Consider the following 23,905-nt stretch of genomic DNA (forward strand, 5'->3'; position numbering starts at 1 on the left):
TTGTTTTAGTTTAGAATAAATAGATTTATTAACATTATCATTCATATATATCTGCATATATAGGGAATTTTTACTCTTCATTATATTACAATATAATACATAAATGCACACTTGTCTTTCCCACATGGGTTGTTCTACTGCCAGTTGTCCCCTGCGGGCCGTGGCGGGCCTCAAGGGGCGTCGCGGCTCGCCGGGGAGGGAAGTGATCCAACGCTCCCTCTCCCTTCCTAACTCTCACCCTCCTTGGTTCAGGTCAACTCAGAGCCCTAAAATTCATCTGTACCTGAAGTTGAAACTGAAATTTTTCAATAGATTAAATCTTTCTTTAAGTTGGGAGAAATTTCAGTTCAAACAACTTTGTATTACTCTCTGGCAAGTGCACTTAAGTGACAGTGGAAGTACTACATATTAGTAAAAGGCTACAAAACACACTAAAATACACAGGCTTGATCAGTGAGCACAAAACATGATGCCAAGCCCACGAGTTCTCTATTAACGATGTAAAAATCAACAGTCTGCACCCGACATCACCAGAACTAAAGGTTTCAACAGATAATCGCTTCCCTAGGAATCAGGTACGGGCTTTGTATCAGCTTGATCCTCGCCGGGTGGTGTGTGTCCGGCAGCCACCGCTCACCACTGACTCAGGAGCAAAGTAACGGACAAACACAACAACCTTCTCCCTTCAAACACAACAACCCTGGATGTAACGCTTGCTCTCCAAAATCTATTACGAAAAGATAATGTCATCTCGAGGAAAATACACTAAGACACATGCTAGCTTTTGAAAAACAACATGGTCAACCAAGGGTATAAAATACATATCTAAAAGCCTGTATAACTGCCATTAGAAAATAGTGAAGCGTGTCAAGAGGAGACAAATCTACAAATATAGAGGTGGGCTACCTGGGAGGTGAGGGCAACAGTATGCTACAGAGGTGCCCGCCTGGCATCTCCCCATGCCGTAGTGGCAGGGTGGAGAGGGGGCCCAGCTGGCACCTCGCCTCACCTTGCCCTGCCGGCCCTGCTGGTGGTGCCTGGCAGGGCAGGGTGTGGTGGTGTGGGACCAGCAGTGCCTGCAGGCAGGTCACCCTGACCACTCTACCAGCTAGCTGGAGACCTTCTCAAGGCCTAACACCCACACAAGGGTCCTAAAACCGCTGACCTCTTTGTCTACATTGTTATTTCTGTCTAAATTATATTCATCAGTAGACTAATTATCAAAATTACAACAATATATTTGATATATTCACAGAACATTCGTGTTCCCTTATAGACCTGAAAATAGTTTAAAATTTGTATAAAGTTGTTTTATATTCAGTAAAATAAAGTGGTGTGCTTCAGGCCGCCTACCATGACGGAAGTGGCCAGCCCTGCTAGCCTCCCTCCACGCTCTACTGGGTAAGAAAAACCAAGCTGGCACAACTACCTTGCCAACTTGTTGGGAAAAGTTGTAGAGATTCAAAACTCTCAGTGAATTCAGACACAAGAACAGACAATACTGAAGCACACTCTTCATAGGGAAGTTATTTTGTTAGAGAAAATTAAAATAAAATGAAAAGTAATGATTCTTTAAGCTTTGTTGTTGAGGGTTGGACAAACCCTCAGTCTTACAGCTTACAAAAGGTCACTTCCTACTATGCCACAAACAGCATAATGTCTTCCTGTCGCAGGAATCATAAATTTGGTACTGAATACGTGTGCAGAGTGCCGCTAGAGTGCCACGGCTCTGCCTGGTCCAGGGCACAGATCACAGACACCATCACACAGAGAGTTGGGTTCACCGCCTCTTGAGCACTCCATTCACCCACACCGGAACCGTCCCTCGGCACGCAGGGAGGCACTCTGCCCACGCCACACTGAGGGACAGCCACCGCCGCCACCGCGACGATCTGGCTCACCCCATCTACCAGCCCTGCAGGAGGCCCAGCCAGTGAGGCTCTTAGTGCTGGTTAAGTCATAGACTCCTTCACACACTCCCCACACACTCAACGGGAGGGGAAATAAAGAAACACAAACTAAAGATTGAAACACACAACAAATTGCTCATTTCCCCTGAGGCTTGGCAGACACAGCAGTTACAATGTGTTGTTGAGAGGCTCCTGCAGCGGCCTCCCAGGGCCAGCCAGTCACTCTGGGCCGCCCACACCCGCAGGAGGGCTGAGGTGCAGGCGTTAGCTTCCGGCTCCTTAGTACTGAGTGATGGCCGGCGTTCGCTGCACAAGTCTGTCCTTCATTTGAGCCAAGGTACTACAAACAATGAGGAACAAGTGGTAGTGTGCTGCAAGGCGCTGCCGCAGCACAGCGTTCTGTTGCCGCTGCACGGTCACACCGCGCCTCTACCAGGCTTTGGCAGAGAGATATTTTAGTGTTCCTGTCTTCCTTCCACCCTCATGCTAAATCTAAGGGATTCATAGATTCATTTATTTGGATTCACCGCACGTTCATCATCAGAATACTGTGACTTGGTATTTACGTCCACTCGCCGCCGCACTGTCCACCAACTTGCCAACCCAACACTCCAGAGGTGCTGGGCAGCAAGGACCTGGCACGCCCCACACTGGCACAGCTAAGCGGTGTCCAAGGTAGCAGTGGCAGCTGAGGGAAGGCCCAGCATCACGGGGCACTGATGTCCTGCCACTCACAGCTTCATGACAGACTGACTGAGGGCCACCTCTGCCAAGGCTGCCAGACCCATGCTGGTGAGGACGCTCTGCTCCACCACGCTGGTGTCTGGGGGCACAACACTGAGTCAGAAGGGACATGCTCCTGGCTGGGTTATTCACACTGAACATGCTCATTCATTCACTGCTGGTGCATCTGTTTAACACATCACTCATTACACACATGCACACACTGTGAAAGGCCACAGTCTGCTGAGCTGAGATTCCAGGACAGACAGAGTGTGTGTGTGTGTGTGTGTGTGTGTGTGTGTGTGTGTGTGTGTGTGTGTGTGTGTGTGTGTGTGTGTGTGTGTGTGTGTGTGTGTGTGTGTGTGTGTGTGTGTGTGTGTGCGCAGGACTCACCTCTCCGCAGCGGGGCATTGACAGGGTCGTGCCTTGTGATGGTTTGCTTCCGAGCCTTGCGCTTCTGTGAGCCTTTCAGTGGTTCCCCTTCACCCCCTGCCCCTCCCCCTTCCCCAGGTGACACAGCCCCTCCACTGACCAGGATGGGGGCTGGGGGGCTGTGCTGCTGTGAGCTGAGGAGAGGAGGAGGAGGAGGAGGAGGCAGAAGAGGAGGAGGATGTTGGAGAAGTTGTAGTTTCTCTATCAGAAGTTTCACCACCACCACCTCCACCACCAACACTATTATGGTTGGTGTTGGCAGTACTGTTGGTTCCCCCCACAGTGACTCTCCCATTGACAGTGGTGGTGGAGGTGGTGGTGGTGGAGGTGTTGGTGGAGGATGGGGTGTTGGTGGTGGTGGATGCAGGTGTGGTGATGGAGGAAGGGATGGCTGTGGTGGCAGTGGAGGTGGTGGTGGTGGCTGTGGTGGTGGGTGAGGTCGGGGGAGGGGGATCTGCGGCGGCGTCTGGCTGGGGTGTGATGCGGCTGGAATTGGCTGCTGCTGCTGCTGCTGCTCCCACAGGTTCTGAAAGGCCAGCCAGAGTGGAGAGTGAGGGACAGCAACACACTGCACAAGATCCTATTGACACTTCACCCTAGGTAACACATGAGTAAGGGATCAACACACTTCATTCTTGACAACTCTGCTCTCTAAACACCATCAATAAATAAGAGGATGCTTACAAGAGGATCAGAACATCATCTTTATGTCAAATAAAGTAATTCATTAATTAATTTATTTACTTGTTTTCTTATGTAATATGTAGGAGTACTGGCCACTAGCTACAGAAATTTATGTATGAAAATAGATGAAGATGCAAGTCCTTAAAGAAAAAAACAGAAAAGGACTTTTGTTATATAAGAAAATGAAGAGTGTCTGGATGGATTCCATGAAAAGTGAATGTGAATGTAGGTGCTGAGTGTATACACTTGTACTTACTTGTCTTGAATGTCTCACTTAAATTGGTACATCCCCACTATTTCTTCATTATTATTTTTTTTGATAACTCTCAGATCTTCTAGGGGGCTGTCAACTTGGTGGGCTTTTTTTTTATTTCATATTGTCCTTGGCCAGCTTTCCCCTCTTACATAAAAAAAAACAGCCTGACATATTATATGACCACATTCTGAAACACTTCTGTCGTACACCTCCACTAACATTCAAAAGGCTCTCGGTGAAGTGACAGATTCCTATGAGTACTTTCATGGTTCTAGTGACAAATGAATGATATCTTTACACCATTAACTGGATAAACACTCCTTGAGAACCAGGCTAATCTTCTTTGTGGCTTTAGAATGCAGTCATGGTGAGAGCAGACTGTTTCAGAAGAGGCAGTGAAACAGGAGGGTAGCAAGAGGCAGCACTCACGCGATGGCTGCTGTGGAGTGGCATGACTGGAGGATGAGGCGGAGGATGTACGCTTCCTTTCCTTCTTGCGGCGGGTGAATTCATCCAGACTGAGGGAGGGAAGTGCCTCAATCCGCGCCTCAAGGTTGAAGTCCCTATGTGGGGGGGATGACAAGGGTATAGTTTATAAAGACAAGTAAAAGCATTCCTTCTCCTAAACATGGTGGTAAAAAAAAGCCTATAAATTTTCAGCTCTTCTCTAATGGACCCTCTTAATTCTCTCACCCACGACCATACTGTTGTTGCATCTCTTACTGTCTTCTATCACTAACATGCTTTCCCTCTCAACATCCATCTCTTCCTTTCTTCTCAAAAATTATCCTCCTTTTTTTCCTATTATGCTCTACTTTTGTCAAGACTTAATTCTGACAATACCACACAGGGCAGCCCAGACAAGGCATATCACACACACACACACGGTAGCTCAGTGGTTAGAGCGCTAGCTTCACAAGCCAGAGGACCAGGGTTTGATTCCCCGGCCGGGTGGAGATATTTGGGTGTGTCTCCTTTCATGTGTAGCCCCTGTTCACCTAGCAATGAGTAGGTACGGGATGTAAATCGAGGAGTTGTGACCTTGTTCTCCCGGTGTGTGGTGTGTGCCTAGTCTCAGGCCTATCCGAAGATCGGAAACAATGAGCTCTGAGCTCGTTCCGTAGGGTAATGTCTGGCTGTCTCGTCAGAGACTGCAGCAGATCAAACAGTGAAACACACACAGCTCTTGATATCAGAGTACTAAGGCAAAGCAGAAGACAAGGAGCAAATGATGGTGTTCTTACTCAGGGTGTAGCCGCCTCAGCTGTCTCCGGCCACGTCTCCCTGCCTCCTCTGTCCGCCTCCCTGCTACTTCCCTGTAATAGTAAAACAGTTGGGGTGAGCCTTTAACAATACAGAGACTTACCACACACACACACACACACACACACACACACACACACACACACACAATGACATGTAAATACAGGGACTCCTTTAATTATGACAGTCTCAACTTTCTCTGTTTCATGTTAAGGATGGTGGCAGTGCTTGTTCCTTTGCTGATTTTTTGTTCTATTTTTCATTTTTTTTTAGTAATACATTTATGCTGTCCTGAATGTTTTTGACAAGTACAGTGGTCTTATTTATGTTCTAAATGATGGCTGTACAACACTTTAACATTAGCACAGGTGGGTGACATACTGCAGGTGCTCACTTATGCTGGTCCCAATCTATGCAAAATGTTGGTTTGTTTGTTATTACTGGTGGATGTCTGCACCGCTCTGTTTCCTTCCCTTCACCAACGCAACACTCACCCACTCTCCCCCTCTGCTGGTTTGGTCTGAAGAGCCTCCTCCTCCTCTATTTGCTCTTCTTCATTCTCCTCCTCTTCCTCCTCCCCCTGGTGTGTGTCTTCCTCCTCCTCCCTCTCCTGGTTGGTGCTTGACTCAGACTCCTCCAACCTGAAGGAAAAGATTACTTACTTACTGCCTGTTACAACTTGCTTCTTCTCAAACCATGTTATTTTCTGCCACATTTACAATCACTTCAGCTCTATGTCAATTCCCGTCTATATAGAGGCATTACTCTAGCAAATCATTTCAACTGGAAGATCTTTTGATGTGTGATACTAACAGGTATATGAAAACAAGTACGTAATTCTAATATGAAAATGAGAAGTAAATCTATTGCAGTCTCTCTCTCTTTCTCACCGGCTGTTCCTGGTGCGGGACCTCCGGGGGGCATGCAGAACTCCCTCTGAGATGAGTTCCTCGTAGATCTTCCCCTTGCAGGCCCGGGGTGCCCTGGACCGGCCCCCCGTCACTCCTAGGCTGTTCCTGGAGCCTGCTCGATGTGGCCGACTCCCTCCGCCTTCTCGCCTCTGTCAAGGAAGTAAGTTGTTTACTGATAAGACCATAAGAACAAAGGATAACAAGGATTGGTGCAGGCAGCAGGATTACACGTGGCAGTCCCTTCATGAAGCACACACACCTATCATCTCCACCTGTTATTCTCAGTCCATTAATATATCTTAATCAAATTTGAACCCATTGTTTCTTGCCCTACCCTGTTTATTGACTCTGAGGACTTTTCACATTAAATTCTAATTCCTTCACAGTCACTGAGATGTTAACTCTAAATATATATTTCTTTAAATTTTTCAGATTAATTATCAAAAGATTATTTAACTTGTAACTTTGAGAGATCGATAAATGAAATGTTTCGAAATTCAGATTTGCCAGCAGCGTATATCATTTCTCGGTGCAAGCATTACTGAGCGTCCAGCAAGTGAGAGGGAGAGACACTCTGCTGGTGACACACACACACACACACACACACACACACACACACACACCTTCTTCTGAATGCTGGCCTCCCCCTCCTCCCCAGCCTCCTCTTTAATCCTCTTCCTGGGGCGTGGTGCAGGGCTGGCCAGGCCATTAGTGGTGGCAGTAGTGGAGGAGGAGGTGGTGGTGGAGGTGGTGGCAACTGTGGTGGTGGCAGTGGTGGTGGTAATGGTGGGGGTGGTGGTGGTGGTGATGGTAGTGGTGGTGGTAGTGGCAGTGGTGGTGGTCACTCCGCCACCACCACCTCCTCCCTGACTGTTGGCATGGGCCTTCCCGCCGGCCCTGCTGCCATCGTAGGCACGGTCTATCACCATATCAATGGCCTTGGACACCAGCAGGCTCACGTCACACATGCCGTTGATCCGTGCCGTGTCCATCGCCTTGTCCAGCGGCACTGGTTTCTGTGCTGCCTCCTCCTCCTCTTCCTTAGTCTCATTGTTGTTGTTATTGTTATTATTATTATTATTATTATTATTGTTGTTGTTATTATTGTTATTATTATTGTTGGTGTTGTTATTGTTGGCATTACTGATGTTATTGTTATTACTATGGTTGTGGTTGTGGTTGTTGTTATTGTTATTATGGTTGTGGTTGTGAGAGTTGTTGTTATTCAGGTTTTCCGGTCGGAAGAAGCGCGGCCTGGAGGCGTCGGTCTGGGGCACGGCGGTGGTCTGGTGGGACATCTGGGCCTGCGACCCGGCCCGGCACATCTTGTCCACTATCTTGTTGATGAGCTGCTGCTGGGAGGCACACAGCGTGGTCTCTGTGCACAGGTTGAGGGGCTGCTCCTCTGCTGGGGGTGAGTGGGGCTGTCCTGCGGGTGGTGTGTGGCTGTTGTGGTTATACTGGGGGCTCTCTAGGGAGAGGCTGGGGTCCTGTGGGGTGGGTGATATGCTGTGCTGGGGTAGGACACCATTAGCAGTTCTCTTCTGCTGCTGTTGTTGTTGCTGTGTGTGTGTCTCTTCTCCCTCGCCTTCTCGCCGTCGCTTGCTGCCGCTGCTGCTGCCGCCGCCGCCGCTGCTACCGCCCTGGGACCACTGGTTGTTTAGTCTGACCTTGTCATCGACGTTGTTCTTCTGCAAGTAACGACATGTCTGGTTACTGATACAAAAAATAGTACATGACACAGACATTACGAAGTAAGTTTGTGGAGAGGGAGAGTGTAATCCGAGTCTGTCACTGATGCTGATCTATTGCAAATAATGAAGAGTGTGAATAATGACTGGAAAAACATTTCACTGAGATATAAAGAGTTTGTTGTCAATGTAGGTCTCATTCAAGTGATTTATTGTCTGAATAATGACAGGTAAAAAAGTGTATGATAAATAATCAATGTACAACCACCTGCTACAAACCTTACTAGACCTAACCAAACCTAACCACACCACAAGCCCCTAACACACCACCAGACCACAGGCAAGACAACACACCTTCTTGTCAGACTCAGCAGGTGTCGGTAGAGGCGTGGTGGTGGCGGCGACAGTGGCGGCGGCGGCGGCAGTGGTGGTGTTGTGCTGCGCTTGTAGGTACCTCTTCTTTGGGGGCTTAGGAGGGGTCATGGCAGGGGGGGAGACCTCCACGGGGGCAGGGGGCGGGGTGGGGGCTGGGGCTGGGGTGAGGCGCTGCAGGGATCCACTCCAGGAGGCCAGAGTGGTGGAGGTGGCGGTATTTGTACTCATTGAGGAGGTGGTGGTGGTGGTGTGGGTGAGGGCAGGGAAGCCAGCAGGGGAACCATCGGATGGGCGGTGGGTGGGGGAGGTGGGGGAGGAGGTACGGGTGGTGGGGGTGAGGCTCGGGGCCAGGCTGGTGGTGGTGGTGTTGGTGCTGGTGCTGGTGGTGGTGCTGCCGGTGCTGCTGGAGGCCGTGGACAGAAGGGTGCTCAAGCCTCCCATCTGAGCCTCATCTGAAGGAGAGAAGACATAAGGAAAATGATGAAGTAGCAAAAATTCTTCGCCTGCTTCCAAATTTCCATCTTCCTGCGACCAGACCTCACTCACTCACTCAGGAGGGAGGGAGGTTTTAAAACATTTTTTCCCATTCTTTTGGCTAACTCTCTAGAACCTGCTCAGGGACTAGCATCTCAGTGGGCCTTTTTGTTTAGTTGTGTTTGTTGTTCTTGGCCAGATTTTCCCTTCTACATAGAAAGAAGAAGAGAAAAAACGACTACAATGAAGAAAAGGATTGGGGAAAAAAAAAACAGAGATGGCAGAAAAGAAAGATCACAAAATAAAAAGACAAGATTGCAATATAGAAAGAGATTGGAAAAAGAAAGAAGATTGGATTTCAATAAGGAGAGGGATTGAAAAGAAAGAAAGCCAAGAAGATGGCACAAAGAAAAGACAACTAAAAAATAAAGAAGAGAACATCGTAATGAAGAAATAGATTTGAAAACAACGCAGAGGAGATGGTAGAAAAGAAAGGAGGCTGAAAAAAAGAAAGAAGAGAACATTGCAGAGGAAAGAAGGGAGAAGGTTAATCAAAAGATTCTGAGCACCAAAATAACAGCAGACAATATAGTTTGATATGAAGAAAGGGGTTATTCTAATACTCCTGTTTCCTTCACCTCATTATAGTAATTTCTTCATGAATTTACTACCATTTGTTTATTTTCCCCCTCATTATCTTTCCTTCATTCCCTCATTCACTTCCTTCACTCTCTTCACTCTCACCATGATTCACCACCTTTTCTTTACTCACTGATTCACTCACTCCTCTGTACCTGAATAACCTCCCAGCCTCCATCCGTCACTGTCACTGGTGTACCCTTGCAACAATCTCTCATCACACACAGGCTATTCTTCTCCTTCCTGTCTCCATCCACCACCATTAAACACAGCCACACTTTCATTCACACTTCCTCTCACAACTATTACATAACTTATACTATCACAATCAGATTTTTATTCTTAGTTTTCTTCCTTCTCTGATTACTTCTACTGTTACTATCACTGCCATCTCTTTCCTGAACTCAACCAAAGCTAATATCCAAGACACACCATACATAAATGTGTCTAATCTTCTTTTCTAACAACAGCACTAACAATCTGATTACTGAGTCTGTTCATTCATCCCCCACTCTGAGAAACAATGCCTATTTCTTTCCTAACCTCACCTAACTTAACATCCAAGACACACCATACATAAATTTGGCTTATCTTCTTTTCTAACAACAGCGGTAGCAATTTGATTATTGAGTCCATTTCATTCATCTCCCACTTCAACAAACAGTGCCTATCTCTTTCCTGAACTGAACCGAATCTAACCTAACCTAACACCCCAGAACACCACCCCAGACCACAGCCTCAGGACGCACCAGCAAGCTTGCCGAAGGTGATGGCTCCATCCGTGGGCAGTGGGTTGCATCTAGGAACCTTCTGGTTGGAGGGGCGGGCAGGGGGCGGGCGGGGGGGCTGAGCGGGGATCTTGTACCACTTGAAGTCAGGGTTGGCGCGAAGGAAAGCTTCTTTGTACTGCTTGGCCAGCTCAGTGTAGGATGTCTTCTGGTGGAATGGCAGGTCAGCCCACCACTCGCCCAGGATCTTTGTCACCTGCCGGTTTTCCAGGTGAGGGTATCTCTCGCGTACCTGTCGATGTAAGATGGGTTAATCAAGGTGTGCTGGCTATGTTAAGTTAGACTGTACTATAATTAACAGGTGCTGGTTAGGTTAGGTTGTATGGGGAACTGAGGTTTGCTTGTCAGGTTAGCTTAGATCACTGGATAGGAACAAGGCTAGTTGACGGTATGGGTAAAGAAAAGCAGAGTTAATAAAGGTATGCTGGTTAGGGAAGGTTGGAATTATTTACCAATTCATTTACCTTATCTAATATATTAATCTGAGTCATACATACATTTTGCTTCCTCAATCAAAGAGACTAATTCCACTAACCATTACTCACCTACTCATCTTTAAGTCACATTTATCAACTTCACGGACTAATTCCAGTAAGTATCACTCATCTATTCATCTTTAAGTCACATTTACTAGCTGTTTTCACTAAGCATCACTCACCACACCTAATCACCTTTTCCTAACACACACACGTCAAGATATGGGTTACATGAATCAGTGTTGCCAAGTAAACCAGATGAAAATGGCAGAGGAAGACTTAAATGAGGGAATTGAGACACATCTGTTCAAGTTTACAGTCAGGTGTGCTAGACAGGTGCTACGTACATACAGGTGTGGCTCAGTGCTGGTGTTTGTGCTTAATTACGTAGAGTAGGTGCTAAGGTCAGGTGGGAGTGCCATAACTGGGACACACACACACACACACACACACGGTAGCTCAGTGGTGAAGCCAGAGGACCGGGGTTCGATTCCCCGGGTGGGTGGAGATACTTGGGTGTGTCTCCTTTCACGTGTAGGTGGTGTTCACCTAGCAGTGAGTAGGTACGGGATGTAAATCGAGGAGTTGTGACCTTGTTGTCCCGGTGTGTGGTGTGTGCCTGGTCTCAGGCTTATCCGAAGATCGGAAATAATGAGCTCTGAGCTCGTTCCGTAGGGTAACGTCTGGCTGTCTCGTCAGAGACTGCAGCAGATCAAACAGTGAAACTCTCTCTCTCTCTCTCTCTCTCTCTCTCTCTCTCTCTCTCTCTCTCTCTCTCTCAATGTTAAACAAATAAACAAATAAATAGTGACAACAAATTTATAAACAATGAAAATACTACAAAGTAAAAAAAAAAAAAAAATCACAAAATAAAATAACAAAAAAATAACAATAATAATAATACACAAAAAAACCACATAAATAAATAAATAAAAAAAGTATGTTAACAAATAAAATGGAAAAAACAGACGAAAAAGAATAAACAAATGAAATATGTAAAGAAGAATAACACACACACAAAATAAAATAAATAGAAATAAATAAATAAATCATAAAAACCACTAAACTGTTTTCCTTCCCACTCAACTCAAACCTCTTACTTCCCCCATTACAAAAACAGGGGGGAGGGACCATGAGGGGCGGGGGGAGGGGAATGCACTGGGGGAGAGGGGGTAGCTTTGATTCTCCTTGACTCCATGGCTAATTTGAGGGACCTTGAGAGTTGGGGGTGTGGGGGGTTGGAAGGAGGAGAAGGAAGAGGAGGAGGAGGAGGAGGAGGAGGAGGAGGAGGAGGAGGAGGAGGAGGAGGAGGTAGAAAGTATGGTGGTGGTGGTGGTGGAGACATAAAAGACGACAGGAGAGAATGGTAGAGAAAGGAAGGGAAGAGAAAGAAAGAAAGAAAAAGAAAACAAGAGAAAACAACAGAAAAAAAGGAAGAGCATTATTAAGAAGAGGAGGAAGAGGAGGAGGAGGAGGAAGAGAGAAAAAAGAAAGTTGAAATGACGGTAGTAGTAGTAGTAGTAGTAGTAGTAGTAGTAGTAGTAGTAGTAGTAGTAGCAGTAGTGACGCAAGTGGTGGTGGTGGTGGTGGTGGTAGTGAAGAGAGATGAGGAACACAAAAAGGTAAATAATGACAGCAGTAGGGAAGAAGGAAGGGGAAGAGAGAGAGAGAAGTAGGAAAGATTACAGTGCAGGAGGAGGAGGAGGAGGAGGAGGAGGAGGAGGAGGAGGAGGAGGAGGAGGAGGAGGAGGAGGAGGAGGAGAGAAAATGCATGGAGGTAATGATAGTGATAATGGTGATAGTGGAAGGAGGCTGGATTAGAGAGAGAGAGAGAGAGAGAGAGAGAGAGAGAGAGAGAGAGAGAGAGAGAGAGAGAGAGAGAGAGAGAGAGTAAAAAGTAGTATCCTAGTAACCTTGAACTCCTCCCTCTCTCTCCCCCCCCTCCCCATCCACCTTCCCATTCACAGTGCCACACGAGTGAATGCGGCGCCAGTCAAGAGAGAGAGAGAGAGAGAGAGAGAGAGAGAGAGAGAGAGAGAGAGAGAGAGAGAGAGAGAGAGAGAGAGAGAGAGAGAGAGAGAGAGAGAGAGAGAGAGAAATGTATAAGATAAAAAATGAAGTGAGATAGGAGGAGGAGGAGGAGGAGGAGGAGGAGGAGGAGGAGGAGGAGGAGGAGGAGGAGGAGGAGGAGATAGGAAGTACATGGAAAGAGATGAAAAAAAATTCAAGGAGGCAGGAAGGGAGATATGAGAGAGAGAGAGAGAGAGAGAGAGAGAGAGAGAGAGAGAGAGAGAGAGAGAGAGAGAGAGAGAGGAGTTGGGTGTTGGAGGAGGAAGGGAGAGAAGGCAGCCTTGAACTAACCTAGGGGAAGGCTATACTTTATGCAGATAATATTATACATTCATGATTATTTTCACTACCTGCTTGTTTGACTTCCTCGTAAATTGACAAGCACATCCTCTCCTATTTATTGATCTATCTAGTAAGTCTCAAATTTCTATCAGGTTTCTCAAGTCTCCAATATTTCCAGTGATTTAAATTTATTACCTCTTATTATTCATGTTTTGTTTATTAAGACATGCATAAATTTTCTCATACTTATAATTTTCTATTTCGCGTTTTCAGCTTACTGTTTATTATATTTTTCTCTTTACTGATTTATTAAGCTTTATTTTTTTTTCATATCTCTTATTTTCTATCACATGTTTTTATTTTGTTTTGTTTACTGATTCATTTCCTCAGTTAATCTATCTGTTTTATAAATAAGGTAGTACGTTTTCTCACCTTTCCCGATTTATCCGCTTATCCATTAAACCTGAAATATCACAACTGCTTCCATCTTGTATTATTTCCATTTACCTTATCATCAGCTACCTCATAAATTTGGCTGCACATTCTCTCTTGCATACTTATTTGTTTAGTAAGCCTTATTCTTCTTCCATGCCTCTCTTTCTTTATGAATTTCAATTATATAACAATTCAGTACCTCACATTTGTTAATATTTTTCCATTATTGTCGCAAATATACGGATGCAAAAAGTCTTCTACTTAGGAATTCACTGACTGCTTTCATCTTTCAGTCTTTCTTCTTCAAGGTGTCTATTCTTACCTCTCCGTTTTCTCTTAGACTTCATCTCCCTGCTTTTCTATCGCCACTCCCTCTTTGCTTTAGACATTCATTCTCTTCCATTTCCTTCTAATCTGCTCTCAATTCGCTTTAATTTCCTATTCAATTTTTTTTCTCTATCTCCCACAATTTTTTTCCCAATCTTAACTTTTTTTTTTATCTACTATTTGCCTATCACTTCAAATTCTTCCTCCCTATTAGACATTCACTCCAATTATTCCTCTCTATTTGTCAATCACTTTCCTAATTCCTTCTCCCTATTAAATATCCTGCCTTCTAATCCTTCCTTCCTACTTAAAACTCCTAATTCCTCCTCTTTTATTCACTTTCTCATTTCTTTACTCCCTATTTGACAATTTCAATTCCATCACCCGCGATCTTCCTCTGGTTATTCATTTATTCAAAGCTGTATCATCCCCTTAACATTTTCTATTGCCGCAGGTCTCGTAACTCCCCTTCTCCCCACCCACAACCCCACAACCACCAGCACAACCTGTCCACTAGGAGACACAAGAACAGGGCGCGTCAACAGTGTTGCCAGAACAGTTTTGCCGCCACCACCACTATGTGAGGCAGTGATCCCCAGCTGGTGAACTGAACCCAACTTCCTTCCTTCTTTCTTTTTTTTTTCTTTTCTTTCATGGCTTTATGTCGTAACCAGCCCAGTCCACGTGGTCTAGTTGCTGTGGAGGTGTGTGGTGTTAACGATAATTTTTTTTCTTCTTTTTAAAACTTGCGAATATGGTGTCCAATTTTTTGTTTTGTTTCAATATTGTCATTTTTATCATATTCCCTTTCTATCATTCAAAAAACATGCCTTATCTTCTTCTCTCGTGCTTTTCTCTTTCGTTCCCCCAGGTTTTCTCCATTCACTGCTTATATAAACTTCAAATCTTTCCTAATGGTTTAATCTCTCAAACAGCATTAGTATCTTCCTAAGCACGCTTCTTTCATATTTTCATATTATCTATTTAATCTCTCCTTTCTCTTCCCTTCCCTTTTGTCTTAACTCTTATGATGTACGCTAATTATTATCCTTCATACGTTAAATATGCCTTCTATTTTCTTTTTCTTTTTCTTTTTCTTTATTCTCGTATTATTCTGTTTCTTTTTCTCTTATGATATACAACAATTACTTTCTTTATCACCCTATTATGGATTTATCTTATCTATCTTCTCTTTTCTTCCCCATCTTTATCTCTTTCTCCTTTTCACTCTCGTACAAACAACAATTTTTCTTTTCCTGGTCTTTCCGCTATCTTCTCTTGTGATAAACTATCATTATAATATTTTCCACTCCTTCCCTAAATTTACCTTTATCTATCATCTATTTTCTTCCTGTCTTTCTGTATTTTTTCTTTACTTTTCTACAATAATTTTTTTTCTTATTTCCCTATGATGTACAATAATTACTTTTTTTTTCCTGATTAAGCTGATTCACCTCCTCTTTTCTTCCTGTCTTTCGTTTTCTTTATTCTAAATTATTCGTACAAAACATTCACCCTTCCCTCCCTTGTCTTTCCTCTCTCTCTCTCTTCTCGTGCGCTGTTCAATTATCTTCTTTCCAACTCCTGCCCACATTTAACTATCTACTCTTTCCTTCCTGTCTTTCCCCTCTCTTCATTCCTTTAAAACTCTCACATATAAGCATTCACCCTTCCGTTCCTTGTCTTTTCCTCCTTAATAAAACTTTACTTCCTCCATACCAGCTTTTAAACTTTTTTTTCTTTTCTTTCCCCTACATTTAACATACTTATCTTATCTTTTCTCTCTCTCCATTCCTCTAAAATTATCGTACATTCATTCTTCAGTCTGTTCTAATCTCTCTCTCTCTCTCTCTCTCTCTCTCTCTCTCTCTCTCTCTCTCTCTCTCTCTCTCTCTCTCTTCACCTCGTCTCGCGCCTGCCAGTCTTTTAAAAAATTCCCACGTGTAATTATCTCCCGTAACAAGCTTCCTTTACTCTCGACTCCTCTTATGTGGCTTTCCTTTTTTTATTCCCCTTTTTTTCTTCCTTGTAATTATCACCATAGGAAACAACCTCTCTCTCTCTCTCTCTCTCTCTCTCTCAAAAGGCTCTAGTTGAAATTACACGGGTTTTTAACGGTGCTTTTACTGCTCGAGTGACAGATTAACGAGATTTCTACCATATAAACAAGAGAAACACTTTTGACAACCAGGCTAATCATCTCCGTGGCCTTGGGAAAAAGTGGTGAAAGGGTAATGTGTTGGAGGAAAGTCGAGGTTTCTACTGAAGGCTCAAAGGAATCGTGTCACCTTTGATTCTCTTCGCTTGCTTAGGTTAGGTTTGGTGGTTACATATATTCCCAAACGAAGAAAAAAAAATATTCAAAATGAGGTGAAAAAGTAGTTAGGCTGCTGTTGGTGGTATTACTATTACTTCTGCTACTACTTCTAATACTACACAACAACAATAATAACTACTACTACTACTACTACACACCAACCCAAAAAAAACTACTGTAAGACTAAATCACTAAAATATACCAGTAAATAAGCACACACTAAGAATGATAACAATAACTAACACCCAGAGCAGTGTAGCCAGACAAGAGTAACACCCTCTTCCCTTACATACCTGAGCTCGATGTCTTTTGCAGAATATAAGGAAGGCGTTCATGGGGCGGCGGGCAGGGTGCGGGGGGACGTCTTCCAGGGGCGGGGAGACATCCTCCAACTCCCCCTCCCCCTCCCCATCACTCTCACCGCCCGGCCGACTCTCCTGCACCAAAGATAAGACAGATTAGAGGTGATGACAGGTAGATACAGGTGACAGTTGACATGTTTTATTCATCTGTTTATTCTTACATGTATTTGGTCTGACACAAAGAGAAGATAAACTCATATTAAGCTAAATTGAGAGATGACACAAGTATGGAGAGAGAGAGAGAGAGAGAGAGAGAGAGAGAGAGAGAGAGAGAGAGAGAGAGAGAGAGAGAGAGAGAGAGAGAGAGAAAGGAAGGTGGCTCAGTTTACACGATACTTTTTTCTTACATTTTTTTCATGAACATGGTAAATCAAACTGAAAAACATCGAAATTAATTTACACAGATATTTGGAACTTATTCTCTTCTTAACAATTATGTATTATAATTTTCTAAAGATGTTCGGTTTCACACAACTTAAAATATATGAAACTGAATTTACCCGACGTTTTCTTCAACTCTTACACGATCCAACACAAACTGCCAACTTGCCCTTCGCTCTTTTTGAAAACAGTGGAGTGAGGCCTCAGCACAGAAATCTTTCAGAATACGATATTAAGCGTTTCGATACAGGGACGCACTTTTTACCATGAGTTTTGTGTATGATTAGATAATTTGATTTGCATTAGTGAGGAGCTATGGAAGAAGATTAATACAGTTTTCACTATTTTAATACCCACAAGAGTTTCTGAAGCTAGTATAAAATCACCAAATAGTAAGAAAAATAAACATGAAAACACGTCATGATACTGAAGTTAAAGTCACGTGACAATATAACGATAACAGGAGCTTCAGTACGACACCACGCTACACCACAGATCACAAGAGGACATGAGAAGCGAGGTGATAAGGACTCCCAACACGCCACTACAGATAAGGCAAAGCTCCTCCGGCAGGGAGTGCGCCAGTAATGAGAGGGAATAAGATAAATCATGTGTTACAGATACGAATTACGACCGACTACTGATTATCTCTCTCTCTCTCTCTCTCTCTCTCTCTCTCTCTCTCTCAACATAAAATAGACTCCAATAGCTCATTTAAATCTTAATTTCATATATATATATATATATATATATATATATATATATATATATATATATATATATATATATATATATATATATATTCCATCCTGACAAGACAAGCCGTCTTTATTTATCTTTCTTTAGATCCACAAAGTACAAGTTCCAGGCATAATTGATCATAAGAAAAAACTAGGTCAATATAATGTGTCTTACAATAAAGAAAAAATATGGCATATGCTTCAGATAGTGATATATAGTTACTATGATTTTCATTAATATTTCTTCCGTGACTCCAGTGATTGTCTATGAAAATCAAAATGAGGAAAAAAATTTGGTTATTCCCAAACTCTCCTTCGTCTTCCCCACTATCACAAAGTTCAAGGCGGCGGAAGTTGGTAATCTTTACAATTGGAGAAAAAAAGAAAAAATGAATAAACAAAACAAAGTAGCTTTACATGAAGAACAAACAAGTACGAATTATGGATATTTTCAAACATGCCACCTTCCTTCCACTAATTCTACAATCAAGTACACAACAAAGTAGTATAATTTCAGATATATTGTGCTTTAATAAAAAATGTACGAGAGAGAGAGAGAGAGAGAGAGAGAGAGAGAGAGAGAGAGAGAGAGAGAGAGAGAGAGAGAGTAAATAAACCTAACTTATCATATATATGGCCTTTTGCAAGTTACACGAGAGGAAAGCGTTTCTAAACAAGTAAAGGTTATATAAACTGTCTAACTGAGTGTGTGGTTGTATATCAAACACTGCGAGGGGAACAAGCCTGTGCTAGTATTGTATAAGAGAACGTAAGAAAAACAAGGGTCAGTGCCAGAAGTCATCAGGTCTACACGTGGCAGTCCCTTCAAGAAACACACCAGGGATCAGCTTCAGTTAAGGTCAGGTGTGGAAGATGGCCTATATTTGGTATCGCCGCTTCCCTAATGTTGCAATTTTTTTTATTCTCTCCTCTCCATTAAGTTCCTCTGTTGACTTTCTCCTTTTTCTACATTTCATACACTATTTCTGTCTTATCCTGTACCATTAAACCTCCTTATACTTGAAACACTAAAGACTCGCTCCTTAAAACCCAACCATTGTATTTCCGCCAGTCTTTGTTCTGCTCTCTCCATTAAGCTCCTCCGTTAACTTTCTCATTTTTTTTCTACATTTCATACACTATTTCTGTCTTATCCTGTACCATTAAAGCTCCTCATCCTTGAAACACAACCAACACACCAGACTCACTCACTCCTTAAAGCCCAACTATTGTATTTCCACCAATCTTTACCAACACACCAAACACTCGTTACTGGAAACCTAACTATTGAATTTCCTCGTCTCATCCAAGTTTGTCTAATCTTATAAAGCTCTCTAATGATTCAACTGTAACTCTCTAGTGCATGGGTGGATAGGGAATGGAGGAATGTTAGGGATGAGAAGAGAACCATTGAATGAAGTGGAGTAAAGTGAGAGTGAAGAGTAGAGGAGATAGCAGTAGTAGTGGTGGTGATGGTGGTGTAGTAATAATGATGACTTACGGTGGGGATAATGGAGGGTGGAGGTTTACACACAGAGAGAGAGAGAGAGAGAGAGAGAGAGAGAGAGAGAGAGAGATGGATGCGTCTGTCTACATCCTGACTACTACGACTTGACGACCTTGGATTCTCCTCCCTCTCTTCCTCCTCCTCCATCACCACCACCAACACCCCGACACTTCAATCCTATGCGAATTACCACCACCACCACCACCATCACCACAACGACAGTAAAAATGCTAATGATAACAATAATAAATAAACAAAATAAATAAACAAATGATAATGACTCAGTTTTTTTTAAGATTAACGTAAAAAATACAAGAGTGAATGAAAGGTAACGAAGACAAAATGAAAGTATGCATTAGTGAGCTAACTAAACAAATGAAGATCGCTTTAGTTTCGTTTCAATTAAATTTGTATTGTTATAGTAAAGAAACTCAAATAAAACCAATGATGATGATGATGATGATAATAATAATTAATTAGAGGAAAGAGAATGAAAAACATGATGGAATGACAGAACATCACAGTGATAGAAGAAAATAAATTGGGAGAGAATGAGGGAAATCTGTCATAGTATAGAAAGAAAAGATAGAATGAAAGAATAGAAGGGAAACTTAACATATAAGAGAACAAAGGCAAAAAGGAAGAATAAATGAATGAATGAAAAGATAGGAGGGATGAAAAAAATGAGGAACGTACAAATGAAAAAGAAAAGGAAGCGGATGGTGGTGATAGTAGGGACTATAAACAAATATTATAGTGATATAACATTTCCTTAACATCCCGAAACAACAAAATTCAACACCATCGTATCCCTAAACACAATCCACGATACTCAACATTCATTCCTCTCTATAAACCACTGATGTGAACACCAACTCTGCCAAACAAGAGTGATTTTGGTGTTCAGTTGACTTGAGTTGAGGGGCGGCGTACGCACAACCTGATTCTACTATTCTGAAACATTCCGCGCTGCATGCCACTACATACTGCAAAGTTGAGGCTACTACACAGGTTTTCATGGTTATTTCCACGGCTCTAGTGATGGATTAACATTTTTACCTTATTAACACGATAAAGTCTTTATAAACCGGCTTAGTGTGTCAGTGAGGGCTTAGAATCCTTAGATGAAACAGTCATGGTGAAAGCAAAGGGTTTCTCGGAATTTCAAAAGGCTCTAGTTAAAGTTACACAGACTTTTAATAGTGCATTTTATGGCTATAGTAACAGATTAGCAACACTTCTATATTAATAGCAAAAGAAACAATATCAAGAACCCGGTCAAAATCCTTGTGGCTTTTGAGAATAGTGGTGAAAGAGCGCAGCGCCGAGTGACTGCAGTGTTGCCAGATGTCGCCCGGGGTAAGAACACCTAACTAACCGGTCCCGAGCAACTTGAGCAAGTGATGCAATGTGAGCGAGCGAGAGGGACTCAATGACGGTAAAAGAATGACTGACACATTTGCTCTCGTGAAAACCATAACGCCATGACCATTACCAACGCCACTACCATGATGCAGAAAGAGGAGGAGGAGGAGGCGGAGGAGGAATACACAAGAATACATAGGAAAGACGAGTGACAAGAGGCCTTGCAACCTATGATGAGGTCACTCGTTCACTATACATCTATAAGCTATGTACTTAGTAGGAGGCAAAGATAGAACAGAAACTCCTCCCGACCCACCACTCCCTCCGGCGTTACCCGGCAAAAATAAAACGAAAAGTTCACCCCTCGATTGCTAAGAGGAACAGTTGGGGAAGTTTATATAAGAAAGATGGGAAAAAGAACAGATCTAGTGTAACTACTACTATCGATAAAAAAAAAAATGCATGGATAATCGATTTGGTGCAGAATAATGCAAATGAATACGAATAGAAAATATGTATTGTATGTATGTAAATATCAGTAAAAAAAAAAAATGAATAAGACAAATATAAATAATACATGTTCTGATAAAAGAAACAAGCAGGAAGAATATTCAAAGGAGGAGAAGGATGAGGAGGAGGAGGAGGAGGAGGAGGAGGAGGAGGAGGAGAAAAGAAGAAGAAAGAAGGAAAGAAAGAAGAAAAGAAAGAAAGCTGAGAAAAACACCGGAAAACTAATTAATGCAATCAATAAAAAAGTAGCAGTAGTAGTAGTAGTAGTAGTAGTAGTAGTAGATTATACTACACAACTGCGCAATGTACTAACACTAAAACAAGATCACCAAACTGGGGAAAAAAAAACAGATAAAAATAGATAAAGTAGTAGTAGTAGTGTGGTAGTGGTGGTAGTGGTGGTGGTGGTGGTGGTGGTGAAGGCGAAGGTAAAGCAATGACAAACACCTCACACCTGACGCCCCCCACCCAAAAAAAAAAAAAAAAAAAAAAAACACCAAGGCTGAACAGAGAGAGAGAGAGAGAGAGAGAGAGAGAGAGAGAGAGAGAGAGAAATTGGCCGGGTGGTTTTTACTATTTAATGGTTAGGGATTTTAAATTATGTAGCAAAACTATGTGTGAGAAGGAGGAGGAGGAGGAGGAGGAGGAGGAGGAGGAGGAGGAGGAGGAGGAGGAGGAGGAGGAGAAGGAGGAGGAGGAGGAGGAAAAAGAAGAAAAGTGAACACCAACACCAACAACAACAACAACAACAAGTGCAAGAGATAGGGAAATATATGTAAATTTGTTATTTTCAACCTCATTCTCCTCCTCCTCCTCCTCCTACTACTACTACTACTACTACTACTACTCTTCCTCCTCTTTCTTCTCAAGTTCACCTCCATATTCTGAAACTTTTTTCGCTCGAACTAATTTGAGAGGCCATGGAGACGATTAGCAGAGGTTCTGAAAGAATATCCACCAGGTTAATGAAGCAGAATCCTTGTTAAACTACCATTAAAAATCATATAATCGCCTTCAAAGCCTCATTATCTGCCATCAAAGTCTGTTAAACTATCATTATAATCATGAAAAAGGTTGATGACAATAATAATTTCCACTATAACCTTTTAAACTATCACTGGAACCTGGAAACACTCGAAAACCACAATAATTGCATATTAAAGAAGAAAAGAATGGGAAGCAAGACAAATGGAAGGAAATAAATAATGAAAATGGAAGAAAATAATGAAGGGAAGGAAAACATTGCGGAAAGAAAGAACATGAACGAAGGAAAGAGACGGAACGAAAAGACGAAAGAAATCAGAATCTAAAAATAAACAAACAAACAAATAATAATAATAATAATAATAATAATAATAATAATAAGCATATCTATACAAAACATGCAACCAAATTAATCAAACAGCTTTCCCCAAAAAACCACCACCACCACCATCACCACAATCACAATGAGGACGGTCAGTGGTGGTGGTAGTGGTGGTGGAGTGGCGGGGCGGGGTGGGGCAAGTAGTGGTGGTGGTGGTGGTGGTGGAGTTAGTGGGGGGTGATATGGGGGGAGGGGGAGAAGGCTTGGAACGCGGTCAGTAACGGTAAGGTGGCAGCAGCAGCAGTGGGCTCCTCCTCCTCCTCCTCCTCCTCTAGTCTTCATTCTTTCCTTTCCTTTTCCTCCTTGCACTCGTTTTCCTCTTCAGTAGCTTCTTACTTATCTTCCATCGCCATTTTCAATTCTTTCAAGTTTCTTCCTCTTTTTTTGTCTCTCTCGTTCTGCCTTCTTCCTTCAGTTTTCCTCTCCTTTTCTTCTTCACCTTCCTGTTACTTATTTTCATGTTCTTCCTTCTCTTACTCTTCTTGTTCTTACTTAATTTCCCATTCCGTCCGGTCATTATTCCTTTTCCATTTTTCTCGTTTCCTTTGTTTGTTCTTTGTTTTCCTTTTCTTTCTTTTAATTTTGCTTTTTCTCATCCTCTTCATTCTTTAGTTCTTGCTCCTCCTCCTACTCTTCAAAATCGTCTTCTTTCTCTTCCTCCCCCACCTTTCCTGTTTTCTTTTATCAGTTTCTCCTCCACCACCTCCTCTTCCTTCTACATTATCCAGTTCTAATTCCGTCCCCCTCCTCCTCCTCCTCCTCCTCCTCCTCCTCTTCGTTCTCCACCCCTCAACATACGGCTAAATATAACTCCAAGAGGCTTGACTAGTACCAGCATCAGACTTGCATCAAAATCACTATCTACGTGGACTTATTTCTATGTATCTTCGTCTCTTCCTTAATTAACTAACCAGCAGATCTCAGCCGCGGTGTGTGTGTGTGTGTGTGTGTGTGTGTTTTGCAATGTGGTTTTTGGTTTGATATGGTAACACTGTATTAGTCATTAGGATCGGGGAGGGCACACAGGATGTAAGCATATTTAAGTACAGGTCCTTCACGCACGCACACACACACACACACACACACACACAGAGAGAGAGAGAGAGAGAGAGAGAGAGAGAGAGAGAGAGAGAGAGAGAGAGAGAGAGAGAGAGAGAGAGAGAGAGAAACATACAAACGCACACTTCTTTTTCCTTAAGTTTTTCCCCTCCTGTCCTCCACCTTCTCACCACCACGCCTACTCACTCATCAACACCACGCCTCTCTGCTCTATTGAACACCAAGACCATGCATACGCCGGGGAGTAAGAGTTAAGAGGGAGTGGCATTTTCGAGAATATTCAGAGAGAGAAAGAGAGAGGAGAGGGATGGGGGGTGGGTGGAAGGCAGACACAGCGTCAGACAATTCCGTTTTCTCTGGAAGCGCCACACTCACGACGGCTGAATGTGTCCGACTCCTTGCCTGATTTCTTGACTTCGGCTTCCAGTTCGAGTGTTATGCGAGTTAACACCGATTCTTTACTCTCTCTCTCTCTCTCTCTCTCTCTCTCTCTCTCTCTCTCTCTCTCTCTAGTACCAATGATATTTTTCCTTCATAACGTAAAAATATCAACATTAAAGTA

General features: G+C 43.1%; 1 protein-coding gene across 1 annotated transcript in view; it reads right to left on the reverse strand.

Annotated features, from left to right (window-relative positions):
• LOC123501936 (probable serine/threonine-protein kinase ndrD) overlaps positions 1–23,905 on the reverse strand; it is a 60,861-nt gene continuing 36,956 nt past the window's right edge. Inside the window, 11 exon segments of the mRNA XM_045251030.1 lie at positions 1–2,733; positions 3,027–3,204; positions 3,206–3,591; positions 4,435–4,568; positions 5,250–5,321; positions 5,763–5,909; positions 6,159–6,328; positions 6,803–7,870; positions 8,225–8,697; positions 10,108–10,378; positions 16,347–16,490. Coding sequence (XP_045106965.1) covers positions 2,642–2,733; positions 3,027–3,204; positions 3,206–3,591; positions 4,435–4,568; positions 5,250–5,321; positions 5,763–5,909; positions 6,159–6,328; positions 6,803–7,870; positions 8,225–8,697; positions 10,108–10,378; positions 16,347–16,490 — 3,135 coding nt within the window. The 3' untranslated portion in view covers positions 1–2,641.

The sequence above is a fragment of the Portunus trituberculatus genome, chromosome 10, assembly GCF_017591435.1.
Source record: "Portunus trituberculatus isolate SZX2019 chromosome 10, ASM1759143v1, whole genome shotgun sequence".
Lineage (NCBI taxonomy): Eukaryota > Metazoa > Arthropoda > Malacostraca > Decapoda > Portunidae > Portunus > Portunus trituberculatus.